The sequence below is a fragment of the Ictalurus furcatus genome, chromosome 10 (genome assembly GCF_023375685.1).
Source record: "Ictalurus furcatus strain D&B chromosome 10, Billie_1.0, whole genome shotgun sequence".
In the NCBI taxonomy this organism is placed as follows: Eukaryota; Metazoa; Chordata; class Actinopteri; order Siluriformes; family Ictaluridae; genus Ictalurus; species Ictalurus furcatus.
The window spans coordinates 22,617,505-22,634,570 of NC_071264.1; the positions used below are offsets into that span (position 1 = coordinate 22,617,505).

The 17,066-nt window shown below is 37.4% G+C and overlaps 1 protein-coding gene across 4 annotated transcripts in view; it reads left to right on the forward strand.

The window, feature by feature from the left end:
- Window positions 1–3,762: 3,762 nt before the first annotated feature.
- Window positions 3,763–17,066, forward strand: part of fes (FES proto-oncogene, tyrosine kinase) — a 46,769-nt gene continuing 33,465 nt past the window's right edge. For 2 of the 4 annotated variants that reach the window (XM_053634502.1, XM_053634504.1), the window contains exons 1-3: window positions 3,764–4,165; window positions 10,175–10,421; window positions 12,497–12,670. In XM_053634502.1, coding sequence (XP_053490477.1) covers window positions 10,197–10,421; window positions 12,497–12,670 — 399 coding nt within the window. In that variant the 5' untranslated portion in view covers window positions 3,764–4,165; window positions 10,175–10,196. Of the gene's footprint in view, window positions 4,166–10,174; window positions 10,422–12,496; window positions 12,671–17,066 lie in introns of all 4 variants that reach the window. The other 2 variants (XR_008386908.1, XM_053634503.1) reach the window with 2 other exon arrangements.

The window sequence follows — 17,066 nt, forward strand, 5'->3', positions numbered from 1 at the left end:
TGAACTTGCCTCTTTACTCTTTACGTGTTACTTTTACCACGTTTGGTCAGACTTTTCACATGTGCATGTTCCAAAAGCCAGACTCTGCTTTGCTGTGGTCTAGATTTCTAATGACTCAAATATTTATTTATTTATTTATTTATTTATTTATTTAAAGTTAGTTAAACTTTGCTGCGAGAGAGACAGTTGAGTGAGATGAAATTATCCGTTACATCTGTATTTCTATGTAATGACTGTTGCATCCTGTAGAGTTTTGAATGGTGAGCTGTGACAGATATGTGGTTAGAGGTGTGGTTATTTCTGCACAGGAAACAACGACCAGTAGGTGTTGGGGTTTTTAAAAAAAAATTTTTTTAATAAAATAAAAAAGCTGTTGCCACTGTTGTATCTATAACCTCAATGTTTTTATTTATTTATTTTTTTTACTGTAATAAGATCATAAGATAATCATCCTGGATGAAGGACCCTCAACAATAATTTAGTTTCTGTATTTGTTTAATGTACATGTACCGATACAATCTGCAAGGTTTCACAATTGCAAAGACTGTTGAGTTTTGTATTCTTCCTCAAACACCTCCACACATGCTTTCATTTGACTGCATGTCAAGAGGCCTGATTTGCCAGTGTGTAGTCATCAAGTCTCTCATGTACAACATTGTAAGAGACTATATTGGGTGCATAGCTGCAGTGCATAATCACTTGACCCCTTTCTCATTGTGTACTTTTCATCTAATTAGTGTGTTTACTCTAGAGATGCAATTATTATGTTAATAATAAACATTATGTTAATTCCTGGGAGATAATGATAGAAGTGCCAAAAATTAAGTATGAAACCCCAAGCACTTTTTTATTATACTAGTGCAGCATGCTTTATATAGCAGAAGAGGCAGAACCTTTAAAAGTTTAAAACCTTCCAAAGAGATGGTCCACTAGAGTTTTGCTCTGTTTTGTTTGTTTGTTTGTTTGGTATTTATTTATTTATTTTTAATTGCCTATTCCAGTGGAGTTCTGGATTGAGATATGCATATACATGAGATACTATATATCAGTCTGTCATTTTCACTCAAGAACATTGCACTATCCATCCATCCATCCATTTTCTGCCTGGTGCCTATCCCAGGGAACTCCTGGGCATGAGGCAGGGCACAACCTATCTCAGGGCACAATCTCACACACACCTGTACACCCATTCATACACTACAGACAATTTGGAAATGACAATCCGCCAACAACACATGTTTTTGGACTGGGGGAAGAAACCCCTGAAGCACGGGGAGAATATGCAAACTCCACACACACACATGACAGAGGTGGGAGTCAAACACCCAGCCACAGGGAGGTGAGGCAAAGGTGTTACACATTGATCCATTGAACACTGGACAAGCAGTTTAAAAAAAAAAAAAAAAAACTATTGGTTTGCTATAAGCCTAATGTTCCTGTTCTCACTGTCAGTTAAAAAAAAAAAAAAAAAAATTGGTTAGAAACAAAAAATTATTACACTCGATTTATTTTCCCCCTCATTTTACATATTTAAAAATAATTTAAATAAATAAATTCTGTTTAAAAAAAAAAAACATTTCACAGTTTTAAAAATTCGGTACAATTGTTTTTTACATCAAAGAAGCTGCTTCCATTTAGGAGTGTAATAAGATCATTTATATCAGTGCATAGATTTAAGTAGATTCAGTGGTATCTTCAAATATAGAATCGTTGCTTAATGAATCTGATTGTATTGTAACAGATTCAGTGGTGGTATCAAATATTACATAATTTCCTTATCAATGGAAATGGTATCGTTTTATTGGAAATTAGGTTCCAAAACTCAGTCTTGTATACCATAGGTTTATACCCCTATTTCCAATCAGAAACGTAATTGCTATTTATTTATTTATTTTATTTAAACATTAAAAATTGCTGCATTATTTCAGTAAAGTGTGTTGTGACATAATTATGACAATCTTAATATTAAATTGCCATATTGCCCAGCCCAGAGTAGCTTCCCAGCATTTAGTCCAACTCTTGTGTTTATTTTTGATTCTCTATTCTTCTGGATTCTGCCCCTCTTGTACAGTAAGTCACAGTCTGTTACCACAAATGTTATGTTTATTATAAATCCAGCTGAATCGGAACAAGTTAGCAGTCTTGTACATCATGATGCATATTGTAGAAATGTCAAGTATCGATATACATTTTTAAGGACATTACTATATATATATATATATATATATATATATATATATATATATATATATATATATATATATATATATACATACATACAGTATGTCACAAAAGTGAGTACACCCCTCACATTTTTGCAAATATTTGATTATAACTTTTCATGTGACAACACTGAAGAAATGACACTTTCCTACAATGTAAAGTAGTGAGTGTACAGCTTGTGTAACAGTGTACATTTTCTGTCCCCTCAAAATAACTCAACACACAGCCATTAATGTCTAAACCGCTGGCAACAAAAGTGAGTACACCCCTAAGTGAAAATGTCACTTAGTGAAAATGTCACTTAGTGAAAATGAGGGGACAGCAAATTTACACTGTTACACAAGCTGTACACTCACTACTTTACATTGTAGCAAATTGTCATTTCTTCAGTGTTGTCACATGAAAAGATATAATCAAATATTTACAAAAATGTGAGGGGTGTACTCACTTTTGTGACATACTGTATATATATATCTTGTTACAATGGAACCTATCAAGGAGTGGAATATATTAGGCAGCAACAGTCAGTTCTCAATGTTGATGTGTTGGAAGCAGGAAAAATGGGCAAGTGTAAGGATCTGAGTGACTTCAACACAAAGCGCTCGGACTACAACCTATCCGTTATCATTGGTTAACATCAGGGTCGGGAGGGTTACTTTAAAAATGTATGTCCTTAACAGCGTTCAAAACAGTGTTGCTATGAATGCAGACTTTAATACACTGAAAAAGTCACACTATTAGCATCACATAAATATATATAAAGAAAATTGGTTTCACTCTGCCCACGTTTTACATTTTTTCCTACATTCTTTTGAATGTCCATGAAATAAAATATTAGATGCCACGAGTGAACCTTCTGCCATCATTTATACATTTGAATGGCCATGTAATACAGAGCAATGTGATAACATGAAATTTAAAATGACCTTATACTGTATGGCCACGAGCATTGTTTCGATTCAGGACAGCTTCTTTTGCTGCTATTGTCAAGCAACTGTCCCGCCTTCGCGTGTTTGACTGAGAGGCAGGAATTTGGCCAATAGTTGCTGCAAGCCTTTTATAATCGACCAATTGGTGTCCGAGAAGGCGGGAATTACACATCTTGCAGCATTAGACCATAAGCACATCATAATGAAATTAAAGTTGAATCCCTGACATTTTCTCAAATGCAGAAATCCCGGCCGGATGCTTTTTTAAGGCGCGACAAAGAGGATGCATGGACACCCTAACAAAAGCATTTCAGAGAACGATTTGTGTTCATTTCTACCAAATTAACTTGCGCATTGTTTTTGCGCATGCACCAGGAGGTTGCTCACCTGAGCCCAAGAGAGAGAGGTTTTAATGATTTTTTAAATCCTGATAGTATTCCCTTTTTTATTTATTCATTTATTTTATTGTTGTTGTTGTTGTTATTATTGTTGTTGTTGTTGTTTTTGTTATTAGTAGTAGTAGTATTTTACAAAATATACCTGTAATCTGCCTACTTCTAAGGTTAACTTTCAAGATTAATAATTCATGTAAAAAAAAAAAAATCTTTACATATAAGTGAGAGTGTCGCTTTTTTGAATAAACAAGTAAAATCTATGAATCGGTCGAATCCCAAACAGCTCCCAATCCCTATCTACATGTTCTGCCTAGGAGGTGAAACAATAGGCGGCTCCGCCCTACGTAGCGCTTTTTGACCAATAGGGGGCTGTTTTAGGATTCGGCCACCGTTGTGCGCGAACACAGTGCTTCTCTTCTTCAATACAGTTAGTGACATTGAACGCGTCGCAGCTCATGTGAACGGCTTTCTGTTCTCAACTAGAGCCTCTTTCTGCACTGAAGAATACGAGTCCTGCTGTTGTTTTGTTTTTGTTTTTGTTTTTGTTCTTGTTCTCGGGCTTTTGTTTCGTGATTAAATGGACCTTCACGCCCTTCACACATCCTGAGACAAGAGGAGGTGAGACTCGGATCATCATTAACACTGTCTAAATCTAATGGCGTAGTTCAAATAATTGACACTGTCTTATAGAAAATGCTACAGTTTGATCTCAGTTCAGTTCCACTGTAGATTTGAAGGAGTGGTCCAGGAAGCCTGTAACAACACCCTGTATAAACAAACCACTGCAGGTGACTAAAGCTGCGTTCACTCGAAACTCAGTTTGTGAACTTCAGTGAACATCCTGTTGTCGGACATTCATACCGTTTTTGTAAGGGATTTGTTCTATTAATACTAATAAATGAAGTTCTTGGAGTAGATTAGACTTCCGTGGTACGGAGAAAAATTAAGTAGTTTTCACAGCGTGACGTCACATGGACATACAATGAACTAACGAATTCTAATGGTTTGTACTACAAATACCATTACAAACCATCAGCTAACCATTAAAACCATTACCATTATTGGTCCTAAATGGTATCCACCAGAGATCACATGTCGTGTGTGTGTGTGTGTGTGTGTATATATGTATATATATATATATATATATCTCTATATCTCAGTCAACCATAACTTTAAAACTCCTGACAGTGAATAACGTTGAATATCTATTATAATGGCACCTGTCAAGGGGTGGGATATATTAGAAAGCAAGTAAACAGTCAGTTCTTAAAGTTGATGTGTTGGAAGCAGGAAAAATAGGCAAGTGTAAGTACCTGAGTGACTATGACGTGGTCCAAATTGTGATGGCTAGACGACTGGGTCAGAGCATCTCCAAAACGGCAGGTCTTGTGGGGTGTTCCCGGTATGCAGTGCTTAGTACCTACCAAAAGTGGTTCAAGGAAGGACAACCAGTGAACTGGCGACAGAGACATGAGTGCCCAAGGCTCATTGATGCATGTGGGGAGTGATGTAAAAGATGTTTTCTTTTACACTATGTGGATGGCCGGGTGTGTCTGCGTTGCTTACCTGGGGAAGAGATGGCACCAGGATGCATTATGGGAAGAAGGCAAGGCAGCGGAGGCAGTGTGATGCTCTGGGCAATGTTCTGCTGGGAAACCTTTGGTCCTGGCATTCATGTAGGTGTTACTTTGACATGTACCACCTACCTAAACATTGTTGGAGACCAAATACACCCCTTCATGGCAACGGTATTCTCTAATGGCAGTGGCCTCATTTAGCAGGATAATGCGCCCTGCCACACTGCAAAAACTGTTCAGGAGATCTTTTGATGTTGACAAATTCCCCAGATCTCTCTCTCTCTCTCTCTCTCTCTCTCTCTCTCTCTCTCTCTCTCTCTCTATATATATATATATATATATATATATATATTTCATTCAGTCAGTCTCATATGTTATGCTACAAATCAGTTATACTAAAATATATGTTATGGTTGCAAGCAATACTTATTAAAATAACTTGATAAAATTGGAAAGATGCCATCAACTAGTTTACCCATAATATATGAATATCCGTTTCAAAACTGACCTGTTATATAATTTCAGTGTTAAAATACAGAATTTGTTGACACAATTAACCTGACAGTATCAGTGCAGTGTAGCTCTATACTTCCTATAATTTAAAAAAAAAAAAAAAAAAAAATCTGTTATGATTGTTGCTATGACAACTGATGTCATGTGACTGCTGTGGTCATTCTTGGCTCAGAGACAAAAGTCACAACAGATTTTTTGAGTAATCCATTGAGGAAAGGAATGAAATATTATTATTGGCAAAACTTATTTAAAAAAAAAAAATACTACATTAAGTCAAAATTCCATAGGAAATGTATAAGGGTTATTTTGACCTCCTTTATGAAGACTTGGAGTAGTGATATGAAAATGTAACATTTTCCCAACCTATGAAATATGAAAAAAGAAAATTTCATTGATGATTGTCAGAAACAAGTTTCTTAAGGCTTACATGGAATATCAAAAAACTATGTGCTTATATTGATCAAATATTTCAAAAACCACATCCTTCGTGGTCAATTTGACCCGCTTTATCCATTCTAGGGTTGACAGCCAATAATTAAATGACCGTTAGGGCAGTAGGAAGGACTGAAAAGCAGATGTGTTTTAAGGTATGAGATAAAGATATCAAGTGTTGGAACTGTTATGTCATGAGATTAATCAGATTTGTGGAGTAACTCTAGAGAAGCTGTAGTATTCCAGTGGAGAAATAGTGAGAAAAGCAGTTGTTGAAGACCTAAAGATAAAGGAGGGCTGGTGGAGAAAGAAGATCAGAGAGGAGCCAACTTGATTGAGGGCTTTATGTAATGCAAAGGATATAGTAGTTCAAGTATGGCACAAACTTAGCTTTCTGAGTTTTTGCACATTTCATCAAACATTTACTTGATGGTCAAAAAGGGACTTGGAGATGAACAACAGTATCCTCTGACGCCTTCTTAAATGATCATGTACTGCTGAGTACCATTCATTTTAGAATTTATTTTGCTTTACTATTACTATTTTGCTTGTATTTCCTCATTTGTAAGTCGCTTTGGATAAAAGTGTCTGCTAAATGAATAAATGTAAATGTATTGCGAATGAATGTTATGCACTTGCAACAGATTATTTCACAATCCAAAGCCACAGATGGTTCAAGTTTTAGCTCTTTCCCAAGTTCCGAGCACACCTGAACAAAAACACCTGGTTCAGGTGTGTTGTGCTCTTTGAGAAACATTGTGGACTGTCTAGGTGTATGTGAGGGTGAAATATGGGACTTTTGTATGTGGTATTATCTAGTGAATGAATGAAGGACATCAGGTTTCTGTCTTTAGGAGCATGTGTGAGGTGTGAACAGGGTTGGGAAGGTTACTTTAAAAATGTATTCTGTTAGTTACAAAGTACTTCATAAAAAATGCAGTCAGTAACGTAATCCATGTATCACAATACGAAAGTAATGTAATCTGATTATTTTTGGATTACTTCAAGGACACATGTAAATAAAGTCAAGAGGAATGCAATATGATCTAAAATACTTTTATTTAGAGCTTATTTTAGAGCTTAAAAACATGTTCAATGTTTGGATTTGCTTTAATAAAATAAAATAAATAAAAAAGTAGATCACTGTCCCTGATGCAGGTGACATTACGTCACAAAAGCTAGCGTGACCACATGTATGTATAGGATGAGCAAAATTGGTTTCACTCTGCCCACGTTTTACATTTTTTCCTTCATTCTTTTGAATGTCCATGAATAAAAATATTGGATGCGCCGAGTGAACCTTCTGCCATCATCGTGGATGTTGATTCGACTCAGGACAGCTTCATTTTCTGCTATTGTCAAGCAACTGTTTGACGCCGTACACAACGTTTCACCTTCGAGTGTTTGCTGAGAGTAGGCTAATGTTTGAGAGACAGGAATTTGAATAATAGTTGCTGCAAGCCTTTTATAATCGACCGATTGGTGTGTGAGAATTGGTGCTTGGGTATGAAGTCCGGTTAACACTGATAGATATTAGCAAGTTGATGCAGTAATAAAGAAAGTTCAGTTTATGTGCAACATCCTTTTTTTGTGTCCAGAATGGCCCTGAAGGAAGTGAAATTCTAAACAACCACCAGCTTGTCAACCACCCTCTTTAACACCGCCAACAGAATGTCTTTTTAAAGTACTAAAATATGCAAAGTAAAAGTCTGTGACCAGGACAGAACAAAACACTGCATCAGCCCAATAAAAGCTACAGTAGAATCTTGAAACTTGATCTTTGTTCTGACTAGTTATATAACCGTAACTTTTTCCACTTAAACTGTCTACTATTATTCTTTTTATTGGGCGGGGAATTATGGTTTTTATAGAGGATAGAACCTTTTACTGTTGTTTAATTATTCATTCATCTTCAGTAACTGCTTTATCTTGGTCACAGTCATGGTGGATCCTAAGTCTATTCCATGAACATTGGGTGTAAGGTGGGAATGCACTCTGAAAGGCATGCCAGTTCATTTCAGGGACCCACGCACACACACTCATTTACATATAGGGACAATTTTAGAATAGCCAATCCACCTACTAACATGTTTTTGGGAGGTGAGTGGAAACTGGTGAACCCACAGAAAACTCCAGACACAAGGAGCACGTGCACAGAAACTCCACAGAGACAGTAACCCGAGCTCAGGATTAAACTTTGTCTTTTATTTTATAGCTGTACTTTAGAAATGGAAAAAAGAAACTTATAAAGTAAGGTACAAGAAGTAAGGTACAATAGATATTGCTGCAGCAGCACAAAAACAGAAGCATGTACTTGCATTTGGCCCAGCCAAAATATTAAATAATTACTTTAATTAATTTTAATAATGTTTTTGTTCCCCATGAAACTACAATAAATGCCAAGGATTTATAAATCTGCATTAATATGCAACTTGGAAACACCCCCCTTCTGCCACTCGATTAACTAGAACTAACCTACACTATATAGCCAAAAATATGTGGACACCTGACCATCACACCCATATGTTCTTGTTGTACATCACATTCCATATTTAGTCCATCCTTTGCTGTTATAAGAACCGCCACTCTTCTGAGAAGGCTTTCCACTAGATATTGGCTGTGTGGACTTATGTTCATTCAGCCACAGAGCATTAGTGAAGTCAGGCACTGATGTTGGGAGAGTAGGCCTGGGGGTGCGGTCGGCATTCCAGTTCATCCTAAAGGTGTTCAGAGGGGTTGACGTCAGGACGCTGTGCAGGCCACTCGAGTTCTTCTACATCAACCGTGACAAGCCATGTCTTCATGGAGCTCGCTTTGTGTGCAGGGACATTGTCATGCTGGAACATGTTTGGGCTCCTTAGCTCCAGTGCAGAGAAGTTGTAATGCTACAATAGACCAAAACATTCCAGACAATTCTGTACTTGCATCTTTGTGGCAACAATTTGCGGAAGAACCACATATGCATGTGGTGGTCAGGTGTCCACAAATTTTTGGCCATATAGTGTAGCTTACATTTGTCATAGTTAGACATAAATAAGATTGTCTTTTCATAATGATATCTGATTTCTGTAACAGTAGCGAACCCTGACCAAATACATATATGGTATATTCCCTAAGTGTTATTTTTTCATCACTAGCTCCTAGTATGCAGGTTCTGTGGGTAACAAAAGTTCAAGCAACCACATGCGTGTTCTTCAAAAGTTTGCATAAAACCGTTTGGTCAATTTCGTGACAAACTGAGCTCCCACGTACAGCTTCCTGAATCAGGAGTTAGCCAATGAAAACCATTTGGGTAGACTGCCAGTCAAAATTTGGACACACCTACTTATGCTTTCTGCTGTTTTAGAATAATAATAATGAGTCTGGTGTACTTTAAAGGAATATTGTACCTCAAAATATTTACTTATCTAATGATGAATGAAAACTAATGGGTTCCTATTAGCTCAATCATTAATGTAAGGAATAAAATACGACATGGTGTGCTGTTATAGAAAAATAATCAACGATGCGGTGGTGAAGCTGAGTTACTGCTACCACCATGAAGTCGATCATTTTCCCTTTACAGCATATATGAAAGTGTTTTATTCCTCTTATACCACAGCAATTTGCCAATGCTAAGAATTTTTATTTAGTAAAAAATGAAATGCAGTACTTTTTAACCATTTATAATTACATTTAGCATTGTGTAACATCTGCCAGACAAGCTCCTCTTATCACATATGTTAACAGCTATAACCAGTTGTTCTTTCACCAGCCTCTCTGTTTCCCCTCTCTTGAAGTCAGTAAGACAAAAGAAGCAGCTTGTCATGTTATCAAAATCCTGTAAAGCACAAACCCCTCTGTCAGAAAACGTAAAGGAACTGGATGGTCTGCTATACAAATTCCATTTGTTATGACAAAAACAGTAATGTATTAGAATGAGGACATTAATATAAACCTGTGATTTTACTGTCAGAGCTGCTGCTATAGAGATTTACACTACATCTTCTGACCAATCAGAATCAAGAATTCAGCAGTGCTGTGGAGTAGAAATATTAACTTGCCTTCACTGACACGGTGTACACATTTTCAGGGCTGCCCTTTAAAGGCCTCTGTTTTCCTCTAGGCTGTTGTCGTGCAGTGGGACGATGGGTTTTGGAGAGGAACTGTGGTGCCATCAGGGTCATGCTGCTCTACTGCGGCTGCAGGACTCTGAGCTGCGGCTCATGGAGATGATGAAAAAGTGGATGACCCAAAGAGCCAAGAGCGACCGCGAGTTCTCTGCTCAGCTGCATCAGATGGCGGCCATGGTGGAGAAAGTGGAAGGCCCTCAGCCTGGAGGAGGCTTGGATTACATCAGCCACCTCCATAAGGTACCTGTATGGATGTGTCCCTGCTGGACTTCATTCAATCTAGCATATTATCTGTGTATTATGGGCTAATGAGCTGAGGGTAAACCTACACCAGGGCTGCCATTCACAGGCTCAGTTTACACTAATTGCTATTTCAGATTCCATATTCTGCTGAACAAGTGTGAGCTGATTGAATTTTGCTGTCTCTGGGAAGTTATTGAAAGGTTGCTCAATTAAGAAGCGCTGTGCTTCAGTACGTCTCCAATGCCCCGAGCTGTCTTCTGAGCCAAGGATGCAAAAGCAACGCTGATTATTCACATCATGATGTTTTAGTGACTGCTGAGATTCTTGTGGGGTTTTTTTGTTGTTGTTGTTGTTGTTGTTGTTGCAGTCTATTTCATCATATTGAGAAGAGCAGGCAGGTAAAACAAATCTTTCCCAGGTGTTTAGCTGATGTTCTGACAGCTTTTCCCAGCCATGATTATGCAGCAGTAATGTGCTGTTTTCTTCAGAGCCCTTGTCAGAAGCACTCACTGTGTCCTTGGACACATAGACATAGTGAAACTTACCTACAGCTTCCAGTGTATGCATCACGCAAAAGACCTTTCATCCAGTGCACACTTGGGTGATTGGGTGATTGGGGGAAAGTCATGACCGATGTTGAGATGTATACATATCATGACAACATATACTGGCACACTTTCAGTGCATGGCAGAATTTCTGTCATAAAAAAGGTAACAGACATTTACAATCTTAATTTTCCATCAACAGAATTTATTTGGCTTATATTCTACATTTTCATACGCCGTAGTAGATAATCGATATTTAAAGTGTCCTTGTGTTCAGGTGTGATTCGCAAATGTTTTCCTCTATTTAGATTGTACAGATAAGATAAGGTCTTATGTAAGTTTGCTAACATGTTGTTAAATGACTCAAATTGAGATACTGAATTCAGTATCTAATGGAATTTTAAAAAATTATAATTTTTTTACTAATTAGCTGGATAGCTAGTTAAATGTTAAAGTCTGCAAAAAATTATATCTTAGCAAGTGATGGTATCTTAAATATAAGCAAATATCTCTAATATTTCTGATTCAGTCATCTTCAGTCCTCACAATATCCCTGTCAGGACGGTGTTGAATCCGGAGCATATCACTGGAACATTGGGCATGAGGCGGGAATACACCCTGAATAGGATGGCGGTTCTTTGTTCTTGCTTATTACAAGCATTTGATTTTATAAAGAAGTAAAGTTATTTGCCAAAAAAGACCAGTTCAAGCACATAATATGTTATAGCCTATAATATTTGCTTATCATAATCTCATAATGAGGCACGTGTGCGTGGAGTTTGCATGTTCTCTGTGTGCTTCGGGGGTTTCCATCTGGTACTCCGGTTTCCTTCCCCTTGTCCAAGGACGTGTTCTAGGCTCATTCGCATTATGAAATTATCCGTAGTGTGTGAATGGGTGTGTGAATGTGTGTGCGATTATGCCCTGCAATGGGTTGGCACCCCGTCCAGGGTGTCCCCCGCCTTGTGCCCCGAGTCTCCTGGGATAGGCTCCAGGCTCTCGGTGTAGGGTAAACGGTATAGAAAATGGATGGATGAATGGAATTTCATAATGGAAAAATAATTAATACATTCAAGAATATTCCAGATATTTTCACTTTTTTGGTACAGTTGTACAGTTTCAGTAAGCAGTGTCAGTAAGCGCTCTCTTTCTCTGAACTTATCATGTTGAAATGTCATCACTTCCCCATTTTTGATGAACAAATGACTTCTGTTTGGAGTTGGTCTGAGGTTCAGTTACAGTCATGTGTCCTCTCACTTTATCATAATAGGATAATCACACACTGTCAAAAGGTTAAGTGAGCGGAAGGGGTTTGGATTACATAAGAACCTGAGGGCATTTCCCATTATGCTCATGCATATTCATAGATTTGTGTATTCCTTTTAAAGGTAAAGGTGTAGGGATGCTTTCACGTGATTTGAGTAGTGCCATAAAACGTATTTTATGATTTTAATGGATCACATGTAGACTTTCATGTGTACTATATGATGTAGGTATGCCTGCTGATCGTTAAATCTCTCCAACAGTCGTGTAACGTGATGGTGAGCGAGACGGAGAACCTGAGTCGGATCCTCCGTAAGCACTCTGAAGACCTGATGGTGGGTCCACTTAGCAAACTCACGCTTCTAATCAGAGACAAACAGCAACTAAAGAAGACGTACAGCGAGCAGTGGAGCCACCTCAACCAGGAGCTATGCAGGGTCAGCACCACAAACACATGAATTTTCATCTGGTGTATATAAAATCTAACAGTGTATAACAATATGTGAGAAGGCGGGACATATTTTTCTCTTTGCATCAGTGTATGAGCTGCACTTTTTATGCACCTTTGGTTGTTGGTACTCTTGAGACATGAGTAGGAATATATAAAGATGTGTGCAGAGACTATATCATCATGCCACAGTGCAGGAGTTTTCAATCCCAGTCCTATGTTTTTCCTACTAAACACATCTGACTTCACTCATGAACGGCTTGATGATGGCTGACGTAATGTTTTGGTGCAGGGAAAACACATGTGCAGCACACGGGGTCACAAGATTGGAATGGAGAACTATATGAGCTTATCCAAATGAAGTGGAAAGCAAAGTGTTTGTTAATTCATGGATCATTAAACAAAATGGATGATAACATATTGACAGTGAAAAATAGAAAGGACAAGGGAACAGAAATAAATAGCATAAGGGAGGATATTAGAGTGTTTAAGTGATGATAAAGCATTGCTGTGTCTCTGACACATCAGGGTTGTCCTTCAGTGTGATTTTCTCTACATTTATGGCATTTGGTAGACACCCTTTTCCTGAGATACTTGCATTTTTTTCATTTATATCACTGAGCAGTTGAGGGATAAGGGCCTTGCTCAAGGGCCCAGTAGTGGCAGTTTAGCAGTGCTGGGATTTGATCTCACGAACTTCTGATTTAGTCATCCAAAATCTTAAAGCCTCTAAAATCTCTGCATGAGATTAATTTTAACTGAAAGCAATAATTATTGTCATTGCAGTGTGTCACATCATTGTATTACTGGAGGGCCATTGCCACCATGAAGTTTTTCAAGAACAGCGCATCCTGTCTTGTTTTATTCCTCATATACCAGTTTTAGAATGGCCACAAAACTAGTTAATTCCAGTTATCACTAATATTATAACATCTATAAACAATCCTTCCTTCACTAGCTTCTCTTTTCTTCTCTTCCCCTCTCTCATGAAGTCAGTAAGACAACATAATGTAGCTTGTCATGTTAGCAAGAAACTGCAAATTCCTTTATCCTATAGTGGAAAACCTAAAGTTACATCTTTGACCATTACAAATCACTGATACTGAAGACACCTTCCAAAAAATTCTAAAAAAAAAAAAAAAAACAAACCCTGCAGTGATTACTTGTGTCTTTAAAAAAAAATCCATTTATGTGGAGCATCCACCATACAAGTCTCTGCAAATGAGTTGTTACTATAGAAATGATAATGTATTAGAACAAGAGCGTTAATATACAGTAAACCTCCTTATGGCTGGCACTGCTGTCACAGCGGCTGTTAAAGAAAATTATTTAACACTTTCTAACCAATCAGAATGGAAACAGTGCTGTGCTATAGTATAAAATAATGGATCAGTGCTACACAGTAAAGCAGAAGAAAAAAGCATATGACCATGGATGAATCACAATGTGTCGACAAGAATACTAGTAACAGTGCACTAACGATCTGGATTTTGATTGTTAAAAGTCATAAAAGACTTATTCATAGGTAATGCATCCAGATCTGATTTGCATCAGTGCCAAATATACCACCTTTGTCCCCTCAATAATGCAGCCAATAGACAGGCAACTTGAATGCAGTGAAAATGAAATGAAAAGTGCAGCAGCAATTGTCTATTTTCTATCTCCAGGTCACTTTAATAGGACAGGAAGGGAACTAGGCTGTGTTTCCATAATGAAAGTACAAAAAATGCACATGGAAGTGAAAAAACCGTGGTGGAATTTGTTATGTGAAACAGAAAGGGGATCTGGCCAGAGTATACAGGTGGACAGAAAGTCAGAGTTGGAGATTTTGCACTTTGCACTTTGTAAAAGCAGAATTGTGTCTTAAAAGGCAGACTGCACTAAACCATTATCTGTAGGCAATTAAATTCGATTAAAACATCTAGTATCTAGTACATGTGCGTATAAAAATATTTGGATATCTACATCAGATTATTTGCTGTTAAATATACCTTAAGGTCTTACAGTTGTTGGTGTGTGTGTGTGTGTGTGTGTGTGTGTGTGTGTGTGTGTGTGTGTGTGTGTGTGTGTGTGTGGAACCAAGCCCAACAGCACCCGCAATGGTTGTAGGAAAAATACACAGAATGGTATGAAGAATCAAGTCTGCAGCTGATTTCTTTCTAGCCGAGACTGTTCATGCAGCGTATCAGTGACATTCAGTATCAGTAACAGTCAGTATCAGTGACTGTTGGGTGATTACACAAAATGAAACACTGCCTAGATCTGATTTCCATTTGGGCTTATATTTTTTAGCCCATGTCGCTGACACATTCGCAGCATGTCATCAAAGGTAGTTGAGAATGCAAATGTGAAATACAGTCATGGGTGTGTAATAAATGCCCATAGAGGAAAAACTAAAAGAGGAAAAACTAAATGAATCCAGTAGAGCATTAGACTTCCGCCTCCTATTTAATATATCATGACCAGCTGTCACTGGATTAAAGCTACGCTTACAATATTTACGATTATTGAAGTTCAAGCTTCAAGATGAATATAAAGCACAATTGGACAGGTACTTTTTCAAGAAATGGTTCCTTTTTAAGCTGTCTAGTGGATTAACAAAAAACATGGTTGGGGTTCCTGAGTGGCCCTTGCTGACATTGTCTTTGCATGCTAGTGTGACCACATAAAGTAGTTTGCGCTTTGTTCATAATGAAAGGGAGAAGTTCACCGATAATTACTGCAGGTTGAGGTATAAGCCTGCACGTCAAGTTTCTACTTGTTGTACTGCTGCTAAAGTTCTCTCAAAGTTTTTGGGATGCCATTAAGTAACCTGTTTAAATTGTGCAGAAGAATGTCTTCCATTTCTCTGACAGGCGATGAACTAAAATGAGCAAGTGGAGCCACAAGGCAGGCGTGAGTTCCTTCTTCACAGATATGTGAAAAGTCCATAGATCCTTCATCATCACAGTGACACCTGGCAGTCTTTTCCGGTCTGAACAGTTGGCTCTTTAGAGATCAGTATCGGTGGATTTCTAGAAAAATGTGAAAATACCAAACAGTGTACATTTGTACTAAACTGACATGCAAGACTCAGATCTTTTGTGAGCGATCTTTTTTTTTTTTTTTGTCTGTTGTATCTTAAGCCATATTTATTTACTACCTACTTTGTCATAGGACACCTGCTTGTTTTTTCTGTATTTATTTTTTAGGTCGAACAGATCCTGGATATAAAGTTTCCGTTACTATTCCTGCCTATGATTAGTCATTTGTTTGTCTTTTAGACTTCTGCATTTGATGCTTTGGACTTCCTTCTGGGAAGTGATTAAAGGAATCATGAATCTTTGGTGCATTTGGCAAATTTAACTAGGCAGCTAGTTAGCACAGCTGGATTATTGGTAGTAGGGCTCATTTCTTGTTTAATTTACCAAATGTTAAAACTCATAATGGAGCTAGCAACTGTCAGTAGCTTCCATATACAGAAGGGTCAATTTATTAATAAGCTATTTCAGCTGTATGAGGATCCTTAACTAACAGCATAGTGTAGTATGAATTTGCTCTATTTTTGACCCTGTTTACACCAAAATCATGTATCCTGATAAGATTTTCCTCACACACATTTACATTTGTAGTCAAACCAGATCTCTTATATTAATATGCAAATCAGCTTTTATTCATAATAATCATTATTAGTATTATTATTTATAAGTATTATTTATAATAATAATAATACTTATTAATAATAATAATTTCATTTACTATGCACTTTTCTCATACCCAAATCGCTACAAAAACAGGAAATAAAGATAAAATACAAAAATAGAGACATAATACAATACAAGAAGACAAATGTAAAACAAACAATAATTAACTCAGCACACTATTGGAAAAAAAAAATCTAGATCAAATTAATCAGTATAAGCTATTTTAAAAAGATGGGTTTAAAAAAAACAAAAAACCAAACATTTTCTTAAAACTGTTTAATGTGAGAGCACTTCTGACTGTAAAATGAAGTGCATTCCATAGCTTAGGGGCTGCAAAAGAAAAAGCTCTCACCCACAGATTTTAGTCTACAAAGAGGCTGCTGAAGAGTGAGAGACTCAGCAGAACGGAGAGAACGAGAAGGCGTGTACAGGGTAACCAAGTCACAAATGTAAGAAGGGGCCATTCCGTGTACAGCTATATATGTCGGAGTGAGAGTTTTAAAATCAATACGTGATTGAACCGGAAGCCAATGCAAATTACAAAGCACGCCAGTAATGTGCTGACTTGAAGGAGTATAAGTGAGAATATGTGCTGCTGAATTCTTGATGTACTGTAGTCGTTTTATATATTTTGCAGGTAGGCCAATAAAAAGCACATTACAGTAATCAATCCTTGAAGTAATAAATGTATGAAATAAGCTT